At 45.0% G+C, this 21,388-nt stretch overlaps 1 protein-coding gene across 6 annotated transcripts in view; it reads right to left on the bottom strand.

Annotated features, from left to right (window-relative positions):
* LOC144499081 (voltage-gated potassium channel KCNC2-like) overlaps positions 1–18,185 on the bottom strand; it is a 149,201-nt gene extending 131,016 nt beyond the window's left edge. For all 6 annotated transcript variants that reach the window (XM_078221147.1, XM_078221149.1, XM_078221148.1 and 3 more), the window contains exon 1: positions 17,640–18,185. In XM_078221147.1, coding sequence (XP_078077273.1) covers positions 17,640–18,185 — 546 coding nt within the window. The remainder of the gene's footprint in view (positions 1–17,639) is intronic.
* Between the last annotated feature and the right edge of the window lie 3,203 nt (positions 18,186–21,388).

Consider the following 21,388-nt stretch of genomic DNA (forward strand, 5'->3'; position numbering starts at 1 on the left):
TGCAAGGACAATAAATTACAGCATTTGGAAACCTTTTGTTTGCCTTGAGGTGATTTTCTGGTGATTACTTTTGATAAATGAGTACAATCGTAAAATGAACTCACCGCTACACATCATTCTATTATAATACCGGTGCGCTTCTGATGCTATTTTCTGATTGCATTGTCCTGCGTGCTTGCTTGTACACTTTACCGTGTAAGATATTTTTACGAGGAAATTAAAACCGCTCAGAATTGACACTTGTGAAAAATAGTTTTCCTTTATGTTCTATTCTCGGCTTAAGAAGTGCCTTCACATTCACTTGGAGGAACCATTGCAGTGAAAGGATCCTGTTGACAGGTCACAAGCACTCATGTCATTTTGAGTCATTCTATTTAAAAGTAATGAAGCAAGGGGTGTACACTGTTCTCAAGGCATATTCCATTCCACGTGACATTTTAGTATTAGGTCCTTCTAGCTGTATTTTCAGATTCTCCCAGATACACTGACAGGCAGCGGGGAAAAATCCAAAACATCTTCAGCCTCTACTTTTATCAATGTGATAACTGAATCATTACACTAAAAATAGACCTTTTTTTTTGAAAGAAAACAACAAAAGTTTGATATTTTGAAACTGTTCATGCATAATGAATGTAAGCAGAGAGCTTTCCTGGAAAATTTAGGTCAGGAGAATGTAGAGCCATATAAAAGTTACAGCACCGAAGAAGGCCATTCGGCCCATCCTGCCCCTGCCAGCCCAGGGCACCCACCTTTTGCACCCGGCCGATAGCCCTGTAGCTTACGGCACTTAAGGTGCCAGGTACTTTCCAAAAGTGTTTACGGTCTCTGCCTCCATCATCAACTCGGGCAGTGGATTCCAGAAACCCACCACCCAATGTGTGGGTATTCGCCCTCACAAATTGGTGGCTGAGTAAATTGTCTGAATGGAAGATTTAAGTAGAGAGTCACAACACCAGGAAAAGCTACGATTGGTTTCAATGATATTCAGAACAATAAACATTCGAAAATTCAGTACTCATTTAATTCCAGATCGTTAATAAGCATACGCCGATCTCACAATGACTTGGGATCATAATCTCCTTTAGCTCAGGGTAAGTGACAGGCATTGGGCCTGTGCTTTCCCAGCTCATCAACATGGGACCAACTTGAAGCCTGGTCCATTTGGGGCAGCACAGTGGCACAGTGGTTAGCACAGCTGCCTCACTGCACCAGGGATTCCGGCCTCCAGTGACTATCTGTGTGGAGTTTGCAAATTCTCCCCGTGTCTGCGTAGGTTTCCTCCGAGTGCTCCGGTTTCCTCCCACAGTCCAAATATGTGCAGGTTAGATTGATTGGCCATGATAAATTGCCCCTTAATGTCAGGGGGATTAGGAGGGTAACTATGTAGTGTTACAGGGATAGAACAGGACCTGGGCGGGATTGTTATCGGTGCAGGCTCGATGGGCCAAATGGCCTCCTTTTGCACTGGAGATTCTATAATTCTATGACTCCTGGGGTGGAACTTTCCCGTCCCACCCGCCACAGGAATTGTAGTGGACGGGGGCAGACCATGCAAAGGTCCGTTGACTACAGATGGGAATTTCCAGCCATGGGGCGAGCGCGGCTGGAAAACTGCGCACTTGGTGTCATTTATAAACATCAGGCCTAATTGGCCCCCGGACTTAGCGAGCATCAATGTCAACAACAACTTACGTGTCAAATATAATGAAACATCCCTACATTGGCTCTTGGTTAACATCCTGATGTCTGACTTGTTTCGAATTCCCATCATGCCTCTCCCCTCCTTACCTACATCATCTCCCCCAAGGCGAGCGCTTCACAGAAGGGTTATCCAACAGAATTTAGACCAAGCCACAAAGTGAGATTACAGCAAGCAGGCAAAAGCTTGGTCAAAGCCATTGAGTGCGATCTTACCACCCGTTTCCGCTGCAGCAAAGACAGAATTTGGCGACAAGCCAAGTCTCCGTTCACTGAAGCGGGGTGAGAAAAATCGATTCTCCGATTCCACAATGAAAAAATAACAGTCATGTACCTTCTTGTCTCACTTCTGGGCCTGCATCCCCCTCGCCCTGAGTTTCCCTGGTAACCCAAACACTAGCCGCCAATTCCTTGTGACAAAAATTTTTTTTAATAGTATCGGGACTTAATTGACATCTTCAGACCCCAACTTTTAACTCCCCTGGCTGGACTCAGGGATTCACCTGCTGACCAGATTATGCCTGTCAGTCTCCACCCCCAACACAGTCTCCACCCCCTCACCCCCAATGCAGACACAGGCCCCCTCCCCAACATCCATTACCCCTCCCCACAAACATAAGGGAATCCCAATCCCCAATGGGGCAACACAGAGGGCCTACCCCGGCAATGCTAACCACTGCCCTGCCATGTCCCCCATCACCCAAGGGTCATGCTCTACTCCGCGACTGGCTTTCATTCTTGAAAACCAATAGCGATTCCCACAGGTGTGACATCACACCAGCAGAGGGGTCATTTAATGATTCTGGAAGCAGTGGTATTTAGCTTTATAATGATATTTAAATTCAGCCAATGTCATGGAAATCAGGTTTGCACCCAGAAACCTGATTACATTGCGGGCAGGGTCCAGGAATCTCTCAGATTGAGATCTCGCCATCGCAAATCCCATTTTGGCCCTCGTGCGAGATTTAGCAGCCATAACGAGCATTGCGTCCATGGTGAAGGGGCCCTGAGGATCACGCTCAATATACACTGTGACTCATCAGCATTGTACACAGTCAGAACTAACCACAAACAAAACTAACAAAATCCAAGTTTGTACTAATTTGTATCAAGCAAATTCTGGCAAGGACAACATTTATCGCCCAAGGGGGAGGCGATGGTCTATCGTTAGACTATTAATCCAGAAACCCAGCTAATGTTATGGGGACCCGGTTCGAATCCCGCCACAGCAGAGGGTGGAATATGAATTCAATAAAAAATCTCTGGAATTAAGGATCTACTGATGACCATGAAACCATTGTTGCTTGTCAGAAAAACCCATCTGGTTCGCTAATGTCCTTCAGGGAAGGAAATCTGCCATCCTTACCTTGTCTGGCCTACATTTGACTCCAGAACCACAGCAATGTGGTTGACTCTCAACTGCTCTCGCGCACCTAGGGATGGCAATAAATGCAGGCCAGCCAGCGATGCCCATGTCCCACGAACGAGTTTAAAAAAAGTCAAAAATCCTTTGGAAACTAAGCAGGCCAGAGACTGGGAATTCTGCATCAAGTAACTCACCTCCTGACAGTCCATTGTCTCACTACCAACTATAAAGCAGAATTCAGGAATGCAATGTAACACTATATTTCCCTGTAGCTCTGATGATACCCAACAAGCTTGACACTCCTCAAAACAAAAGCAGTCTGTTTGATCGGCGCTCCATTTTCTCGCTTCAATATGAGCTCACTTCACTGTCACGTAGCACACACCGCACCACCTGTGGGATTCCTCCAGCTGCAGTTTCCAACTTAGAAAGACAAGAGGGCAAATGGAAGGGACCAACTTTTCTCCAAGTCAAACACCATCTAAACTTCATGTATCTCTCTGTTCCTTCACTGTCACTGCATCAAAATCCTGGGAGTCTCTATCTAACGACATTGTGGGAGCACATTCTTCAAATGGCATTGGTGGATACGGACGGTGGGGGAGGAGTTGGGGGGGGCGCGGTCGGTGTGGAGACAGTGGTGTGGTGGTAGTACTCCAGCAACATGGGTTCAAAACCCACCATGGCAGCTGATGGAATTTATTTAAATTCCATTATTAACTCTGGACTATATGCTGTTTTCAGTCACGATGACCATGAAAGGGAGGGAGACGATGGCACAGTTGTATTAGTGCTAGTCTACTAATCACAAAACTCAGTTAATGTTCTGGGGACCCAGGTTCGAATCCTGCCATGGCAGAGGGTGGAATTTGAATTCAATAAAAATATCTGGAATTAAGAATCTGCTGATGAACATGAAACCATTGTCGATTATTGGAAAAACCCATCTGGTTCACTAGTGTCCTTTAGGGAAGGAAACCTGCCGTCCTTACCTGGCCTGGCCTACATGTGACTCCAGACCCACAGCAATGTGGTTGACTCTCAACTGCCGTCCAAGGGCAATTAAGGGTGGACAATAAATGCTGGCCAGCCAGCAACATCCATGGCCCACAAATGAATAAAGTACATTTTTTTAAAAACCCATCATCAATTATAGTAAAACTCAACTTGATCACTAGTGCCCTTTAGGAAAGGAAATTTGCCATTACTTAGTCTGCCCTACATGTGACAGCAGATGCGTAGCAATGTGGTGGACTCTTAAATTCCTTCTGAAATGGCCGAGCAAACCATTCCGTTCATGGGCTGTTTGGAAGGGGCAACAAATGCTGGCTCAGCCAACGATGCACACTTCTCACAAAGAAGAGACAGTTTTCATCATTTCAAGGAAAAGGCCCACCCCAGCATCCTCTGAAGGTCAGTTAGAAATGCCAGCCTTGCTAGCGATGCCCCAATCCTGAGAACAAACATTAAAAAGTACATATTTCAAGGTTTGCCAGAAAGATATAGTGTTCAGAGAAACAGAACATTAAAAACCTATTGTTTCCTTGCTTACAACTAATTCAAATCCATCTAAAGTTTAAAGTTTATTTATTAGTGGCACAAGTAGGCTTGCATTAACACTGCAATGAAGTTACTGTGAAAATCCCCTAGTTGCCACATTCCGGTGCCTGTTCGGGAGAATTTAGCATGGCCAATGCATCTAACCAGCATGCCTTTCGGACTGTGGGAGGAAACCGGTGCACCCAGAGGAAACCCACACAGACATAGAGAAAACATGCAGACTCCGCATAGAGACAAATACAATGAAATATTTGTCAGAAAGGCCATGAGTATTTAAGTAAGCATCACAGAAATGCCGCACTGATACAGCTTAGGTTTTGCTCCAAGTCTGAGATAATACAAGCAAAAGATTGGAGTACATCTTACTTCTGCCCACATCCACTTACTGAGCATCCTATCATAAATGGATACGAATAGCAACAATTATTCAATTTCCTACAGTTGCCATCCTGTCACCTCTCTTGGGTGAGATTGCCAATTGAATTCCAACTCGTGCCAAAGCTGACGCAGCTTTGTGTTTACAGGCCCAGGCTATTAGGAACTGAGCTGAAATTATTCTGACCGGAACACATGCGATTAGCAGGGAAAGGAGCCTTTATTTCCCATCAAAGTAGGGTGAATTAGAACTCAGACCACTGATCGGAAAGAATGCTCGCCACCCTTATGCAACCGGATCCAGTGTGGGTTTGCCTTACTTAAGAATAGCAGTTCAGGCTGAACTCCAGAGCACAAGCAATTAATTTACGCTGAGAGTTCGTTTGAGTACTAAGGCATTATTACATTGTTGGAGATACCATCTAAAGGAAGGGATGTTGAACCGAGGCCCCTGTTCTAATTGTTCAAGAGGATGGAAAGGATCCCACAGCAATCGGTCAGAAAAGAGCAGGCAATTGTTCTGGTGTCTTGGTCAACATTTACCCCACAACCAACAACATGAAAAGACGTATCAGCTATTCCTCTCCTTACTCCGAATGAATGGCAGCTGTGCTTGCCTATAGAACAACAATAATTTATTTTCAAAAGTAATCTATTAGCTGTGAAGTATTAGAGATTTTCTGAGGACATGAAAAGCACTATATATATATAGATATATATATAGGTCATTTTTCCTTTCTGTTTTTGTTTCAGCCTGAGAATTTCTTTCATCTGTGTTATTTCGTGCACACCACACACTGAACTTCAATTTACTAACTGAACAAAGAGGAAGGGAAGCAGGAGATAGTCTATTATTAAGGTCAACTGATAGTACTCAAATGACATCCATCTTGAAGGCCCCCCATTGCTCATTCACTGTTTGACAGGCTCCCAATACACATTCCTTTACAACTCATCAAAATTGTGCTTCCAGTTGAGTAGCTTCACAATTTGATTGCTTCTTGTCCCTTTCTTAAATCTAACTCTAAACCTACTCTTATTTGTGATCACTATTTCCCACCACTCTTCCACTGAAACAAATTCTACTTGCCCCTCTTTATCTCCCAGAACTGGATCAACCACTGCTCATTGGAAACATGCTGATCATAAATGTTTGCCTGCACACAATTCAAGAATACCTCCCCCTATTTGCCATTTGGACTGTTTATTTTCTGCCCTAGCCTCTATAGGATCATTAAAATGCCTATTGTGACTATTGCATTGTTTCTAGACCTTTCTAAAATGCATGTGCAACTTTGTGCCTTTATCCCATTCCCACTGTTGTCGGTCTTTGGTGCACACCCAGCAATGTGGCAGCACCTCTTATGCCCCTTAACTTTAAGCAAATAGACTCTATCTTTGAAGCCACTTACACATCAGCCCTTCCCAGGGCTTTATAGTGTCTTTAATCACCACTGCCATCCTTTCCGTATTTCCTGCTGCCCAATGCAAGCAGGGAATTAGATTATATCAATATAGTCTCCAAAGATGTGTCGGTCAGGTCAATTGGTGGTGCTAAATTGGTCCTTAGGCCGGAATTGTACCGGCACGCTCACCCGAGGCTCGTAAGATCGTGCCCGAGGCCAACGGAGAATGCTGTTCTGCGAGCCTTGCCCGCCTCAATTCCGGGGCGGACATGTTGGTAAAATTAGGGCCTTGGTTTCAGGGGGATTAGCAGGGTAAATACATGGTGTTACAGGATAGAGCTTGGGTGGGATTGTTGTCAGTGCAGGCTCGATGGGCCAAATGACCTCTTTCAGCTCTGTAGGAATTCTATGAGTCTCTGAATATAATCATTCAATACAATGTGAAGGACATTATTCTGTCATTAAACAAGCACATTGGTTAGACCACATGCGGAATACTGCACTCAGTTTTGCTTCTCTCATGTGGTGGACTATATTGCAGCCTAGGAAAAGGATGAAAAGAGAGCTGCAAGACTGATCCTTAGCTCAAAATGACTTAGCTTTTCAGATAGGCTTAACCAGATGGGTTTATTTAATTTAGAGCAATGTAGACTTAGGGAAGGCCTGAGAGAGGCATACAAAATAATGAAAGGGTTGGATTGCGTGCCTCATGATAAATTATTTCAGTGTGACAAAATGAGGACAGGCTGTTGAAACTGTGCAGGAGTATAGGGAGGGGCAGGCTGGATATGAGGTGGTGGCTCTCCTTTTCGCAGAGAGTAGTGAGCCTCTGGAATGTGTTACTGGCTTGCACAATATGTGCTGACTCTATGCGAACCTTCAGCAGAGGGCTCGACTGGTTCTTAGTTGAGGCAAAGAGTGCATGACATGGAAGTGAAGTGGATATAAAATTAACAGCCACATGGTCAATGTAATCTCTTAAGTTTCACCTTAATGGGTAGGAGAGGAGTTCACCAGCTCAGTTTTTCTTCCTTTATATTCCCTGTGTTTTGCTGTTTTTGTTAGCCTCTCTCGGGAGATCACATACCTGTGAGGAATTAGGCAGGGTCTATTCATGATGTCTGAATCACCATGAATGTTGAGTGGGCTTGATGGATCAGCTGTTTTTTGCCCATCGTTATCATATGTTTGTAGGAATTAATCATAGTCAGGAATGTTAAGTTCCTCTTTCTACCATTGTTTGAACCAGACCTCCACTGTTGCCACGATATCATAAACCCATTTGTCACTGGTGCCTGCAGCTCGCCAGGCTTGTTTGTCATGGTCTGTACATTTACACACATGGTGCGAAATTTTCCTGTCCCGCCCGCCATGGGAATTATAGCGGGTGGGACACGAACCATGCAAAGATCCATTGACATCGGGCTGACACTCCAAACCTGCCTTCAGCTGCTTTGCATTTCTCCCTTATTTGATCACTCTACTTTCTGGACTACAATTTATTGCAATGTTATTTGCCTCTACAATTCGTCTATGCATCTTATTTCTTCTCTCCTAATGCTTCATCCTGATTCGCCTCTGCCTATGAAATTATTTGAAAGCCATCCCCACTCGTTAACCTCCTTACAAGAATATTGGTATCAGTCCTGTTCAGGTGTAACACAGCCAGCTTGTACTGGTCTCTCTGGACTGAGCATTGGTTCCAACACACAGAAACCTAAAGCTTCCTCTTCTGTATCATTTCTTAAGCCATGCATCAGCTGGCTGCAACTTGCTCTGCTTATACTCACTCCTAGTTGCCCCCTTTTCCCCACAGAATATTCTGCATCCCTTTGCGACATCTTCTACTCTGGCATGAGGTCGTGTCACAGAATGTGGGTCTCATCTGTAGTTGCAGATGTGACTGTCTATCCCCCTGACTATCAAATCCCTGTTGGGTGTCATGTACAACCTAGTGCAAGTCCTAGGGTAGCTTTGTTCTGTGAACAAGCAGCTATTAGATTTAGTTTAAGATTGTCTAAACTTCCTTCACACATGAGCATTACAGTTAGCAGAGAGAGGGAGTTTTTCAATTAATCTGTTTCTTCTGGCGTGGCATGGTGGCACAGTGGTTATCACTGCTGCCTCATTGCACCAGAGACCTGAGTTTGATTCCTGGCTTGGATCATTGTCTGTGTGGAGTTTGCACATTCTCCCCGTGTCTGCGTGGGTTTCCTCCGGGTGCTCCAGTTTCCTCCCACAGTCCAAAGGTGTGCGGGTTAGGTTGATTGGCTATGCTAAATTGACCCTAGTGTCAGGGGATCAGCAGGTTAAATATGTGGGGTTACGGGAATAGGGCCTGGGTGGGATTGTGGTTGGTGCAGACTCGATGGGCCAAATGGCCTCCTTCTGCATTGTAGGGATTACATGATTGCAATCTAGCTGTCTGTGTAACTCAGTGCTGTACCTAGTCCCCAGCTGTTTATCGTTAGATGAACGTCTAAGAGAAATTACTGCCTTGCGAAACACTTTGAGCTTTGATGTTTTTATTTTATTTATTGATGTCACAAGTAGGCTTATATTAACACTGCAATGAAGTTACTATGAAAATCCCCTAGTCGCCACAACTCCGGCGCCTGTTCGGGTACACTGAGGGAGAATTTAGCATGGCCAATGCACCCAACCAGCACGTCTTTCGGACTATGGGAGGAAACCGGAGCACTCGGAGGAAACCCACGCAGACGCGGGGAGAACGTGCAGACTCCACACAGACAGTGACCCAAGCCGGGAATCGAACCCGGGTCCCTGGCGCTGTGAAGCAGCAGTGCTAACCACTGTGCCATCGTGCCATTGCCAACATGGTCAGTCTTATGTCAGGAATACCATGGTGAAAAATTGCCATTTCTATCTACCTCGCATGAACTGAAAGGTATATGGCAGTGCTAACCACTATGCCACCGTGCTATCACCTTTGTGTGTGATATTTCCTTTCTAGGTCAGTTTTCTTCCTTTTTATAACTGGTGACAAGTACTATTATGAACACTGGACACTATAACTTGCAACATGGCGTTCCAATACTTGTTAATTAATCACAACAAAATTAACAATGAAAACCTCCAGTTCTTGTGTGGGAAAGAAGAAGCATTATGCCACTACGTAAACAGTTAAACTGCAATTCCAGATATTCAGCCCTCTACGCATTGGAATAAGCATCCATTTCAAGCTTGCATCGACCTCAATGGTATGAACTCCAGTGTGTCATTTCAAAATGACACAGCAGGGACGGAACAAAATTAAGTAAGAATTTAAAACGGCTGAGGATTTTGCCTTATCTTTCCATCCAGTATCCATTAATTTTAACTATCAAACTATTGCTTGCATGATCAAATTACACATTTCCCCTTGATACATTTACCTTACTCTTCCGTGCTTGATCACAATATCATGGAATATAAACCATAACCGAAACACGTTTCAGCAACTCTTAACTAAAATTTTCATGGTTGGTTAACTGAAGTTAGGCAGCCTAGCTGAATGAAAGTTTAGACTATGTTTTGTTTTTTTCATTTTAGTGCTTCTTATGATAGTGTTGGAGATATTTTCACTTTATGACACGCCCAATATCAGTATCAATCATTCCCAGCTGAGCCATTGCATGAGTTCAATACAAAAGAAACCCTTGCTCTGCATCAGCGAAGCTCCATAATAAGAAATTAGAATCCTACAGTGCAGATGGAGACCATTCAGCCCATCGAGTCTGCACCAACCACAATCCCACCCAGGCCCTATCCCCACAACCCTAGCTTCCCCCTAAGGGGACACTAAGGGGGAATTTAGCATGGCCAATCCACCTCACCCGCACATCTTTGGACTGCGGGAGGAAACCGGAGCACCCGGAGGAAACCCACGCAGACACAGGGAGAATGTGCAAACTCCACACAGACAGTGACCCAAGCTGGGAATCGAACCCGGGTCCCTGGCGTTGTGAGGCAGCAGTGCTAACCACTGTGCCACCACACTGCCCTCATTGCTGCACCTTGTTGACCAGTGGGTCACACTGCTTTTGCCATACCAGACATCCTGCCATTTCTAATTAGTATTGTGCTCAGGATGATTTTCCACTATGGGTCTGCACCCAATAGCACTACGGTTCAAGCTGCCCAAACAAACTCCACAAAGGATCCTTGCAGCCTGCAGACCGGGAAGACTTCCATTCCATCCATTGAACTGGATTCAAGCTGAGGTTTCAGATGCGGAAAGACAGTGTGCTTGTCCTCTATACCATCCAGTGAGTCATTGTCAGTGTCTCAAGCATGGTACAGATCATATTTCTTGGCACCTCGTCATGTATGCATGTTAAACAAATAACTCAGTTGTCAAAAACTCAACGTTATTTTAATTTTAACTGGGAGCTGTATGGATTACAGTGATTTTAATGGCATCGCTGTGACAGTTTTTATTCACAGCACCATCTGTTCTCGTGAAGCTGATAGCACTGTGTAATATATATTGTCATTTAAGAAACAATAACATTAGAATATGAAAAGGATTACCAAGTAGTAATTTAAAGCAGTAAGGCTGCACGTTGTTTAAATGGCCTTTAACTGACCTACCTTTCCATGCTGTTGAATAGATGTGAAAATGTAATTAGTGTTTTGCTTTTCTACAGATGGTTCTGGGATTGTTGAATTCTAGGACTCGGCAGCAATAGTTTAAGAATACTATCATACTAATCAACATCAGATTAAACTCATTCAACCTTTATCTCACTATTCCTTTACATTAGTTCACATATTGTTTTGTATAGCTGACATGATTATAAGGGCTTACTTTAAAAGTTGATGATTTACAACTCTACCGATAATGCTTTGCTTCGTCAAATGCCCAGATGTAACTACTCAAGCAGTCTCAAGAAATACACATTCGCAGAAAAATCTTCCATGTCATTTGCCCTTGATTTATTTACATGTAAGTGAAATAAAACTGCAGTTTCTAAACTAATACACAATCCTCATGGGAGTGTTGACAATCTATTTTTTTTTAGCAACTGCACGCTTACATCAAACTATTTACTTCTTGCCTGGCAATTCCCACAAGAATTTGGAAGAGTTCTGGGTTAAAGAATGACATGAACTGTTAACATTGCAACCCAAAATTGAGAGATTGCCTGAAGACTTGTGATTACAAATGAGGGTGGTACAAAACAGGAACAGAACACAGAAATGCATGTATTTATATAGTAGCCAGTTTGCTGAACACTTCCATTTCTTTTCCATTTTCGCTGCCCTTACATAAATCCCGATAACTTTAAACTTTGGGGTTCCTTTCACTTAAGTTGAGAATCTGCACGTTGGCAAACCAGACAACTAGCTAAAACCATGTCCCTGTTACTCTATCTACCCTGCTTGCAGTGAATTTACTTCAAATAGTTTATTGCGACTCAGACTGCCAAGAGGTGGGGAGTGGTGTTCCATAGGAATCAGTGCTGGGACCACCTTTGTCCACACTTTGCATTAATAATTTTGACTCTGGAATTGGAAGTACAGTTTCAAAAACTTCAGATTACACCAAATGAACAAGTGTAGTCATTACAAAGGAAGAATATGACAAAATAGAGGAAGACATTAATATGCAGAATAGGTACGCAATATTCAAATGAATTGCAATATAGACAAGAGTGAGATAGCACAATTTGGTAGGGTGAATAAGGAGGACACATACAGCTTGGAAAAAAGGAGTCTGAATTGATTAAGGAGCAAAGAGATCTCAGGGTAGAGAACTACATATCACTTAAAGTAGCAAAATAGGTTAAGGCAGCAAAAAAAAGCAAGCCAAGCGCTGGGTAGGATAGAGTTTTTAAAAATATGTTAATTGTGTGAAAATTGCATCAAAACTTATTTGGAGTCCTGTGCACAGTTCTGATTTCCATATTTTAAAAGATTTGGGACAAGGTGCAAAAACAAATCACAAGGAAAATACAAGAACTGAGAGGGAAAACATCTCAGGAAAAGCTGAACAAGATCAAGGTCTTTATTTCAGAAAAGAGGTTGACGGGGTAACCTGATAGAGGTCTTTAAGATGATGAGAGTTTGATGGGGTAGACAGAGAGCTGGATTCTATGCCTCCCTTCCCCCTGCCACACATACCAGGGACGGATTGGCCATTGGCAGGGGGTGTGGAATTGAGTGCATGTCATGAGCACTGTTCCTGGCACCTACTAGCTTAGTAAGAAGTCTCACAACACCAGGTTAAAGTCCAACAGGTTTATTTGGTAGCAAAATCCACTAGCTTTCGAAGCGCTGCTCCTTCGTCAGGTAAGCTTGCCCTAGCTGCAATGTTACCAGTAATGGGGTAACATCAGGAGGCCTGCCCACGTGTTGGCCCAATGGGGCCCCTAAGAGGCCAAAAATTAACCACTTAAAGGCCTCCTCCTAATGCTGCAGGTGAAGACCCACACAAAGTGTACAGCCTGCCAGCTTTCAACGCTCAGGCTGGTGACCGCACAAGAGGAAGGGCTACCTTCTAATGGATTCCTGTATCCACCAGAGAGAGGATTCCCCCAACAGCTTTTCACCTCTGAGTTTCCCCACCTCCTCCTGTACTGCCCATCCGGCTCACAACCTTCCCTTGCTCTAGCCTGCCAGCCCGGTCCCAACAAGAACCACATCACCACTCACCCCTGCCATACCCCCCTCCCCTCCCCTCCTCCACCACTTCCTTTCTCATTTGACTCCATCAATAACTGCTGTTGGGGATTAGATGCAGTCCCAGCAGTGGCCACTGTTCCTGATGACGCTGCTGGGACCACAGAGCTGCCGGCCATTTGATTGACCAGCAGTTCTCGCAGATGGGGGTTTCCTTCCCAGATGGGGGCAGAGTCTCTCCTCAAGTCAATTAACAACCCGACGGCCATTAAATGGCTGTGGCTATAGCACTCGAAAGATATGTAGGTTAGGTGGATTGACCATGCTAAATTGCCCCTTAGTGCCCAAAGATGTGTAAGTCCAGGGGGATTTTCAGGGTAAATGCATGGGGCTATGGGGGTAAGGTGGGTTGTGGGTCTGGATGAGATGCTCTGTCAGAGAGTCAGTGCATAATCGATGGGCCGAATGGATTCCTTCTACACTATAGGGAATCTATCATTCCATGGGTTGAGCTCACCAGGCATATCCCTGACTTTTATGCCAGAACCTTGTCTCCCCTCACTCCCCACCTCCCCCCTCTTCCCAAGCCCCCACCCCACCCCCTCCCCCCCACCCCCACCACCCTGGGCCTGACCCCTGCTTGAATCCAACCCTTAGAGAAAATGTTCGAGTGTCTGATACTAAATGTCAGAAATATAAGATCACCGATAATTTCAATCGGGAATTCAGGAGAATCATCTTTACCAAAAGAGTGGTTAAAATGTGGGACTCACTGCCTTGGCGCATTGGCACAGTGGTTAACAGTGCTACTTCACAGCGCCAGGATCTGGGTTCGATTCCTGGCTTGGGTCACTGTCTGTGCGGAGTCTGCACATTCTCCCTGAGTCTGTGTGGGTTTTCTCCGGGTGCTCCTGTTTCCTCTCACAGTCCAAAAGTCATGTTGGTTCAGTGCATTGGCCATGCTAAATTCTCCCTCAGTGTACCCGAACAGGTGCTGGAGTGTGGCGACTAGGGGATTTTCACAGTAACTTCATTGCAGTGTTAATGTAAGCCTACTTGTGACACTTATAATAAATAAACTGAAGGAGTGGCTAAGGCAAATAGCACAGGTGCATTTAAGGGGAAGCTTGAAGGAGGAAGGCCTGCAGGACAGCTTGAGATGAAGTGGGATGTAAAGAGAGTCTGGTGGAGCACAGGAACCTGCATGGACCAGTTAATCCAAATGGCCTGGTTCTGTACTATACACCCAAATGTAGCTGATATGCTTGAAGATGTCACGATTATATTTTACTGCATATTAAAGTGAACATTTATCAGATTGATTTGGAAAACAATAAAATGGTCTCACAATGGTTTTAAACATTGCAATCTTCATGGAGTGGTTTAGTTAAAGGATGCAATGGCTGAAGCATGTGATGTGAACGGGTCAAATCCTTCATTGCGAAAGCAGCCAGCTCTGCATCATGCCATGCTGCTGGGGTGACCAACAAGTTGGTCACAATTGTCATGAGAATGTGAAACTGGAGTTCTAAGCTTATTGGGGAGTTCTACTTTAAGGAGCAGGAAGCCATGGTACTGTACACCTGGTAACATTTGTGGCAATAAAGCAGTCTTGACTTGCATGGAACAAACAGTTTAAAAACAGTTCCTAAAATAGCACTGAAATATGTGCGTGTGTGTATATATATATATATAAATATTACAGTATTCTGAAAGATATTTTTTTCTTATCGCTCAGCGACGTTTGACTCACCGGGACGCACAAAGCAAAGGCAAGAGAGCAGATTTCAGTGCAAAGGAGATGCTGGTCTCTATGACAACCAGAACAGCAGCTGTGCGGCCAAGCGAAACGGGTGAGAGAGGGAAGAGGAGATAGAGAGAGATAGAGAGAGAGGCAGAGAGAGAGAGATTATATATATATATATATATTTATAGAGAGAGAGAAAAAGATAGATCGATAGATATGTATATATGTAGAGAGAGAGATAGAGAGAGAGATAGAAAAAGAGAGGGAGATAGAGGGGGAGAGAGAGAGGTAGAGAGATTGAGATATATAGAGCTAGATTATATATATAGATAGTTAGAGAGAGATAGAGAGATGGAGAGAAATAGAAAGAGAAAGAGATAGGGAGAGAGATAAGGGGATAGAGAGATGGATGGAGATATAAAGCAAGAGAGAGAGGGAGACATAATGATAGATAGATAGATAGATAGATAGATAGATAGATAGATAGATAGATAGATAGATAGATAGATAGATAGATGGAGATAGAGAGATGGAAAGTGATAGAGAGGGAGAGAGAAATAGGGAGTTAGATAGAGATAGAGGGAGAGAGATAAAGATAGAGAGAAAGGGATAGAGAGCCAAAGAGATAGAGAGAAAGGGAGAGATTGAGCGGCAGAGGGAAGCAGCGCCTGATTGCTGGTCCACAGTGTCCACAGTCAATCACATCAACCTCCCCTCCTTCCACCCAAATTAATCTCAATACCGCAAGCAGCTTCTTCTAATAATGCACAAGAAAATTTCGGCAGATGGTGAATGGAGAGTGGTTTTACACTACTCCAGTTGACTATAGAGTGGTCATTTACCCAATCGTTGCTAATGTTGTTGCAATTGCATAACTGCCAGTCGTTTATTTACCGCAAGAACCGAACGGGATGAGATCAACAAGAGCTGAGTACCAGTCTAGCCTATCCCAACAAGCAGCCACGTGTTAACCCAATACTCTTAGCAATAAATCCTCTCGTGTTTTGTGCGTTCCCACTTGCCCTCCTGCCAAGGCTGGGGGGTTGGGGGGCGGGGGGTTGCTAATCCCACTTGTCCTCCTGAACAGGGACATTCGCCACTCCAATTCTCGGGACATACTCTCCAGGAACACTTAACGATAATTCTCCACGCACACGATTGCCTTTCCCTCCCAGAATTGTCGGGAAGTCCAGGTACGAGCGATGTTGAAAAACAATATTCCCAACCTCCATTCCCAAACCAACCAGGGTCTCTGCCTTCCCAGAGACTGCAGCTCTCAGTTAACCTGCAAACTAACTGATGGAAATAAAGGCGAAATACTGCGGATGCTGGAATCTGAAACAAAAAAAAACAAAGAAAATGCTGAAAAATGACAGATTTTCCAGCATTTTCTGGTTTTTTTAGGATGTGATGAAGTAAAATCTGAGAACATCTCGGGGCCATATCCTCACGACAGGTATTGAGCTACACACAACACTTTTTAATCAGTTAACACAAGTGTTAATGCCAATGCATTTCCTTATGAGGTCCAGAACTCACTGGTTCCTCATAATCACAGGAAAAAAGTTCTCCAGTTTAACTTCTGAGATGTAGGTGGTTTGTGTCCATTGTCAACGGATAATTCTTCACTGTATAATACACCGAGGCCGAAATGATTTTTTTTCAACCACAGCAATAATCTGCCTTAACTAAATACCAAGTAAAAACGGTATCTCTTTCTCTCTCTGTCTCTGCCTCGCTTCTTGCAACAGGCTGCCATTTCTACTCGACTTCATGCATAAGGTGGGAGTGATTTATTAACCGGGTTTCTGTGCATCTATAGGAGGAGCTACTTAGAATGATCGCTGTGCAGATCAAATCCTATAATTACTGTCTGTCTCCCACAGAGTCTGGTGGGGATATTTGTGATCGTTATATGTCCCCCCCCCCCCCCAACCCCCCACAGCCACCCGCCCCCCCTCGCTTGGAAACGATTCAGCAAAGCATTGCTGCCTCAGAGGCGGTTTGCAGGGCAGCATTTGAAACAAGCTCCTTGAAGTAATTGCAACCACTGTCAAAAAAATAACATAAAATGACTGCACGTATGATAACGTGTTGAATCAGTGCACGCTGTAATAGCAGCCAGACACAAAAGTGCACCAAATATAGCCGGTTGCAGACTATCTTATATCAGGAAACGCAGAAAATAGAAGCTGGAGTAGGCCATTCGGCCCTTCTAGCCTGCTCCAATTCATTATGATCATCAAATTCAATATCCTAATTCCCCCCCCCCCCTCATATCCCTTGATCCCTTTAGCCCCAAGAGCTATATCTAATTCCTTCTTGAAATCAGACATTTTGGCCTCAACTACTTACTTTCTGTGGTGGTGAATTCCACCACTCTCTGGCTGAAGAAATTTCGCCTCACCTCAGTCCTAAAAAAGGTTTACCCTTTATCCCCAAAACTATGAACCCTTAGTTCTGGATTCCCCCGCCATCGGGAACATTCTTTCTGAAACTCTTCTGTCTAAATCTGTTAGAACCAATTCAGAATGTGTAGCCCAAAAATAAGTGTGTGGGGGTGGAGAGGGAGGGGGGGGAGAACAGCAAGAGTAAAAGTCTTGAAGCTGTGTGCATGTTGACTGAAGTCCTGACTACAACCTGTAACACTTGTTAAGAAAGAGAGAATCCGGGCTAAATGGTGGCCCTGTTAAATTAAATTTCCTCCAGCACAGTGTTGTTAATCTCCTCTGTCAGAGCACTGTGAACAAAAATAATAATTAAAGCAATTGATGATAATAATGGGAGGGTAAAGCGTGGGATTCCACTCCAAACTTGGATGTTCTCATTCAGCCGTGTGTGTGTGGTGTGTGCGTTTCCTTACCCTCGCTGCTCGGGAAGAGTAGGGATCTTCAAAGAGTGCCCAGATCCGGGGTTGACACCTCTTCCAGCGGCTGAGCTTGCCGGCGGCGCCCGAGCTACACTCCTCGATGCCCAGCCTCTTGCCCGGCTCCCCCTCGTCCTCGGCGTCCGGCGGCTCGCCGCTCAGCAGGTCGGGCGCCTCGAAGATGTCCAGCGCCTCCTCGGCGTCCCGGTGCTGCCGGTAAGTCATCCAGCAGCACGGCTCCACGTCCGTCTCATCGATGCCCCAGAAGGCGAGCTCCTCCTCGAAGAGGGGACCGCACACGTCGGCCGGGCAGTGCAGCTTGCCCGTCCGGTAGTAGTTGAGCACATAGGCGAAGACCCCCGGGTGACGGTCGAAGAAGTACTGGTTGACTCGGGGGTCGTAGTCGGGCACGTTCTGCCCCTCGGTGTCGGCGAGCAGGGCCAGCCGGGTGCCGGGCAGGGTCTTCAAGGTGGTTCTGTAAGTTTCGTGGCGAGTTCCCCCAACGTTGAGAACTATTCGCTCACTGTCTTCAATCTTACCCATCTCTCCCGCTCAGACATGACTCGGAAAGGGAGCTGCCAATTGTGTGTGTCTGAGTGTGAGTGTGTGAGTGTATTGGGGAAAGGTAGTGGGGGAAAGATTTGGTGGTGGTGGAGGGGGTGAGGCTATTTCAGAAGCTGCCCGTTCCTATGAAGGGTCTTCCCCTTCTCCAAGAGGCACCAGGTCCCTGGCAAGCTGGCTGCTTTTGCCCCTTTCCCATTCGCCGTCCCTCTTTTTTTTGTTTAGCAGACAAGAGTGAGGCGGGCAGGTGAAGTCAAACGGAATGACAGCTCTGCTTAATATTGATCCGTCACCTCTTCTCCCTCCTCGGGAATACAACCGACCTCTGAGAAACAGGAGGCAGACAGGGAAGCCAACATTTAAAAAAAAGTGGTCGCCTTAATTTCCAGAGGAAAATAAAAGTACGTGTCTGTATTTTTCCCCCTCCCTCCTCTCTCTCTCTTTCTCTGTACCAGGCAACACCCTGCTCCCGACAAACCCACGTAGAGCTTCAGTGCTGATGGCTTAACATCTCTCCCCGCTAGTTGTTGATCAAACTGCCTCTCTTGAAGGTCGCTGGGGAAGCAAGCACGGCTGGAGAAAGACGCCCAGGCATTTTTTTGTAAACACACTCAAATCAATATTTCAGTGGTGTCGACTGTTGCAAAAGACGTTGGAAGTCCTGATGGGTGTTCCGGGGTTGCTCCCCCCTCCCCACCAAAAAAAAATCCAAACTCACCACACAGCCCGACAACTTGCTGGGTTGCCCACCTTAATCCGTGTTGTTATGCACTGGCATTTCCCAAATTGTATTACCTGCAATTTCAGGCAGGGAGCTTGTTGCTATCTTTCCCTTCTATTTCACTGAAATCGGCAAGGGGTTCGCCAACACACACCCCTCTCCAAAGCAGAAAACAAAAATGGACTTTCACCATATAAATCGGCCTATTTTCTTTTCTTGAAGGCGCTGGTGCCTCTCCCCTTTGAACGACAACCACAGAAATAAAGCACAAGCTCTCGATTCACAAAAACACACACACACACAGCGGCGATTCGATTGAAGAGTCTTTGGGAACATTGGTTAAAATGGCAATGTTGTCTGTATAGCTTTCCCAGTTAACCTATAAATAGAGGGTTAAAATTAAATATATATATATATATAGGCAGTTAACCCTGTTAAATTTTCAAGCGTTATCTCTTACTAATAGTGTTAAACTTTGCGCTTTCTTAACCATCGCTAGTTGTTGCCAGGGATGTGGGTGCCTGTTTCAACAGATGGAGACAAAGCGGTCCCTAGCTACAGGTACCAGCTCGCAACAACCGGCACCAGTATAGTATATGTACTGCCACTGTCATCACTCCAGTCTCTCCTTCTCCCAGTACATTTACTACATTTTAATAGGCCCCCCTCTTCAGTCAACGGCGTATCAATTAAATGTTGAAATCCGCTCATTTACATCATAATGTGCCGTCAGGATTTATTAATAACTCTTCACACCCCACCCCGCGCCCCTACAACAAATTTTATTGTTCTGGACCGAAATATATAGTTTTAAGGACGGTTTTCTTTGCCAACACTTGAAGAGGGGTGAAAGGAAACCTCATAACTCGGTTTCTAAATATGTAAACAGAATGTGCAAAGAAGTGGGAGGTGTGAAATCAAGGCAGCAAGTTAGGTCCTACTGAAGACTCGGTTCTACAGTAGAAACACGTACTGGAGGATTTGGATCTAGGTCGATCATTTTGTACTTTGCAGTTTTTTTTTGTCAGTCGTTCTTTTGCAGTCACGGTAAGAAGGAAACACCATGTTCTTTTCTGCATCATCACAGGGCCATTGCTTCCCCTTCAGTTCTGAAGTGTAAACTCCCAGAACCATTTACAAACACAAGAAAAACGAGGAATAGGATTCTTTGTATCTACCACCCGACAGTTGTAGGAGGATCACATTATGATATCCAATGTAGAGTTTGTTATCTTGCTGAGGCTTAGCTATCTTGCCTCTTTTTACCTAGTTGCTGCTAAACAAACACTGGGTGTGGCACAGTGGTTAGCACTGCTGCCTCACAGCGCCAGGGACCCAGGTTCAATTCCCGGCTTGGGTCAATGTGCGGAATCTGCACGTTCTCCCTGTGTTTGCATAGGTTTCCTCCGGATGCTCTGGTTTCCTCCCACGGTCTGGTTAGATGCATTGGCCGTGCTCAAGTGTACCTCGTAGTCATAGAATCTCTACAGTGCAGAAGGAGGCCGTTCGGCCCATCGAGTCTGCATCGACAACAATCCCACCCAGGTCCTATCCTTGCAACCCCACTAATCCCGCTAACCTACACATTCCAAGACACTACAGGGGCAACCTAATCTGAACATCTTTGGACTGTGGGAGGAAACCGGAGCATCCGGAGGAAACCCACGTAGACACAGGGAGAACGTGCGAACTTCACACAGGCAGTGACCCAAGCCGGAAATTGAACCCAGGTCCCTGGAGCTGTGAGGCAGCAGTGTTAACCAACTGTGCCACCGTACCACCCTAAACAAGCGCCGGAGTGGGGATTTTCACAGTAACTTCATTGTCGTGTTAATGTAAGCCTACTTGTGACAATAATAAATAAAAAGAGAACAACCCTGAGTGCCATTTTTTCTCTATTTTAGGTGTAGTTGGTAAGCCTGCTCCAGTGTCTGCCCTCATCCTTTCATGTTCTTTTCGCATGTAACAAAAATTTGAATGTCACACTCAAAAATGTGACAGAGAAGTGCCACAGATGAGAGATGCATGTTAACTTCACTTTTGTAATATTCGTTTACGGGATATAGGTGTCACTGGCGAGGCCAGCATTTATTGCCCAGAAGGTAAAAGCAAAATGCTGTGGATGTTGGAATCTGAAACATAAACAGAAAATGCTGGAAAACCTCAGCAGGTCTGACAGCATCTGTGGAGAGAGAATAGGGTCAATGTTTCGAGTCTGGTTGACTTGCCCTTGGGACAGTGGTGCTGAGCTGCTTTCTTGAACTGCTGCAGTGTTTGTGTTGCAGGCACACTCGTGGTGCTGGCATTTCCAGGATTTTGACCCAGAGACAGTGAAAAAACAGTGTTCTACTTTAAGTTTTTTAGTACTCATTTTACAGGATGTGAGCATCGCTGGCCAGGCCATCATTCTATCGCCCATCCCTAGTTGCCCTTGAGAAGATGGTGGTGAGCTGCCTTCTTTAAC

This window comes from Mustelus asterias, chromosome 9 (genome assembly GCF_964213995.1).
Source record: "Mustelus asterias chromosome 9, sMusAst1.hap1.1, whole genome shotgun sequence".
NCBI classification, from domain to species: domain Eukaryota; kingdom Metazoa; phylum Chordata; class Chondrichthyes; order Carcharhiniformes; family Triakidae; genus Mustelus; species Mustelus asterias.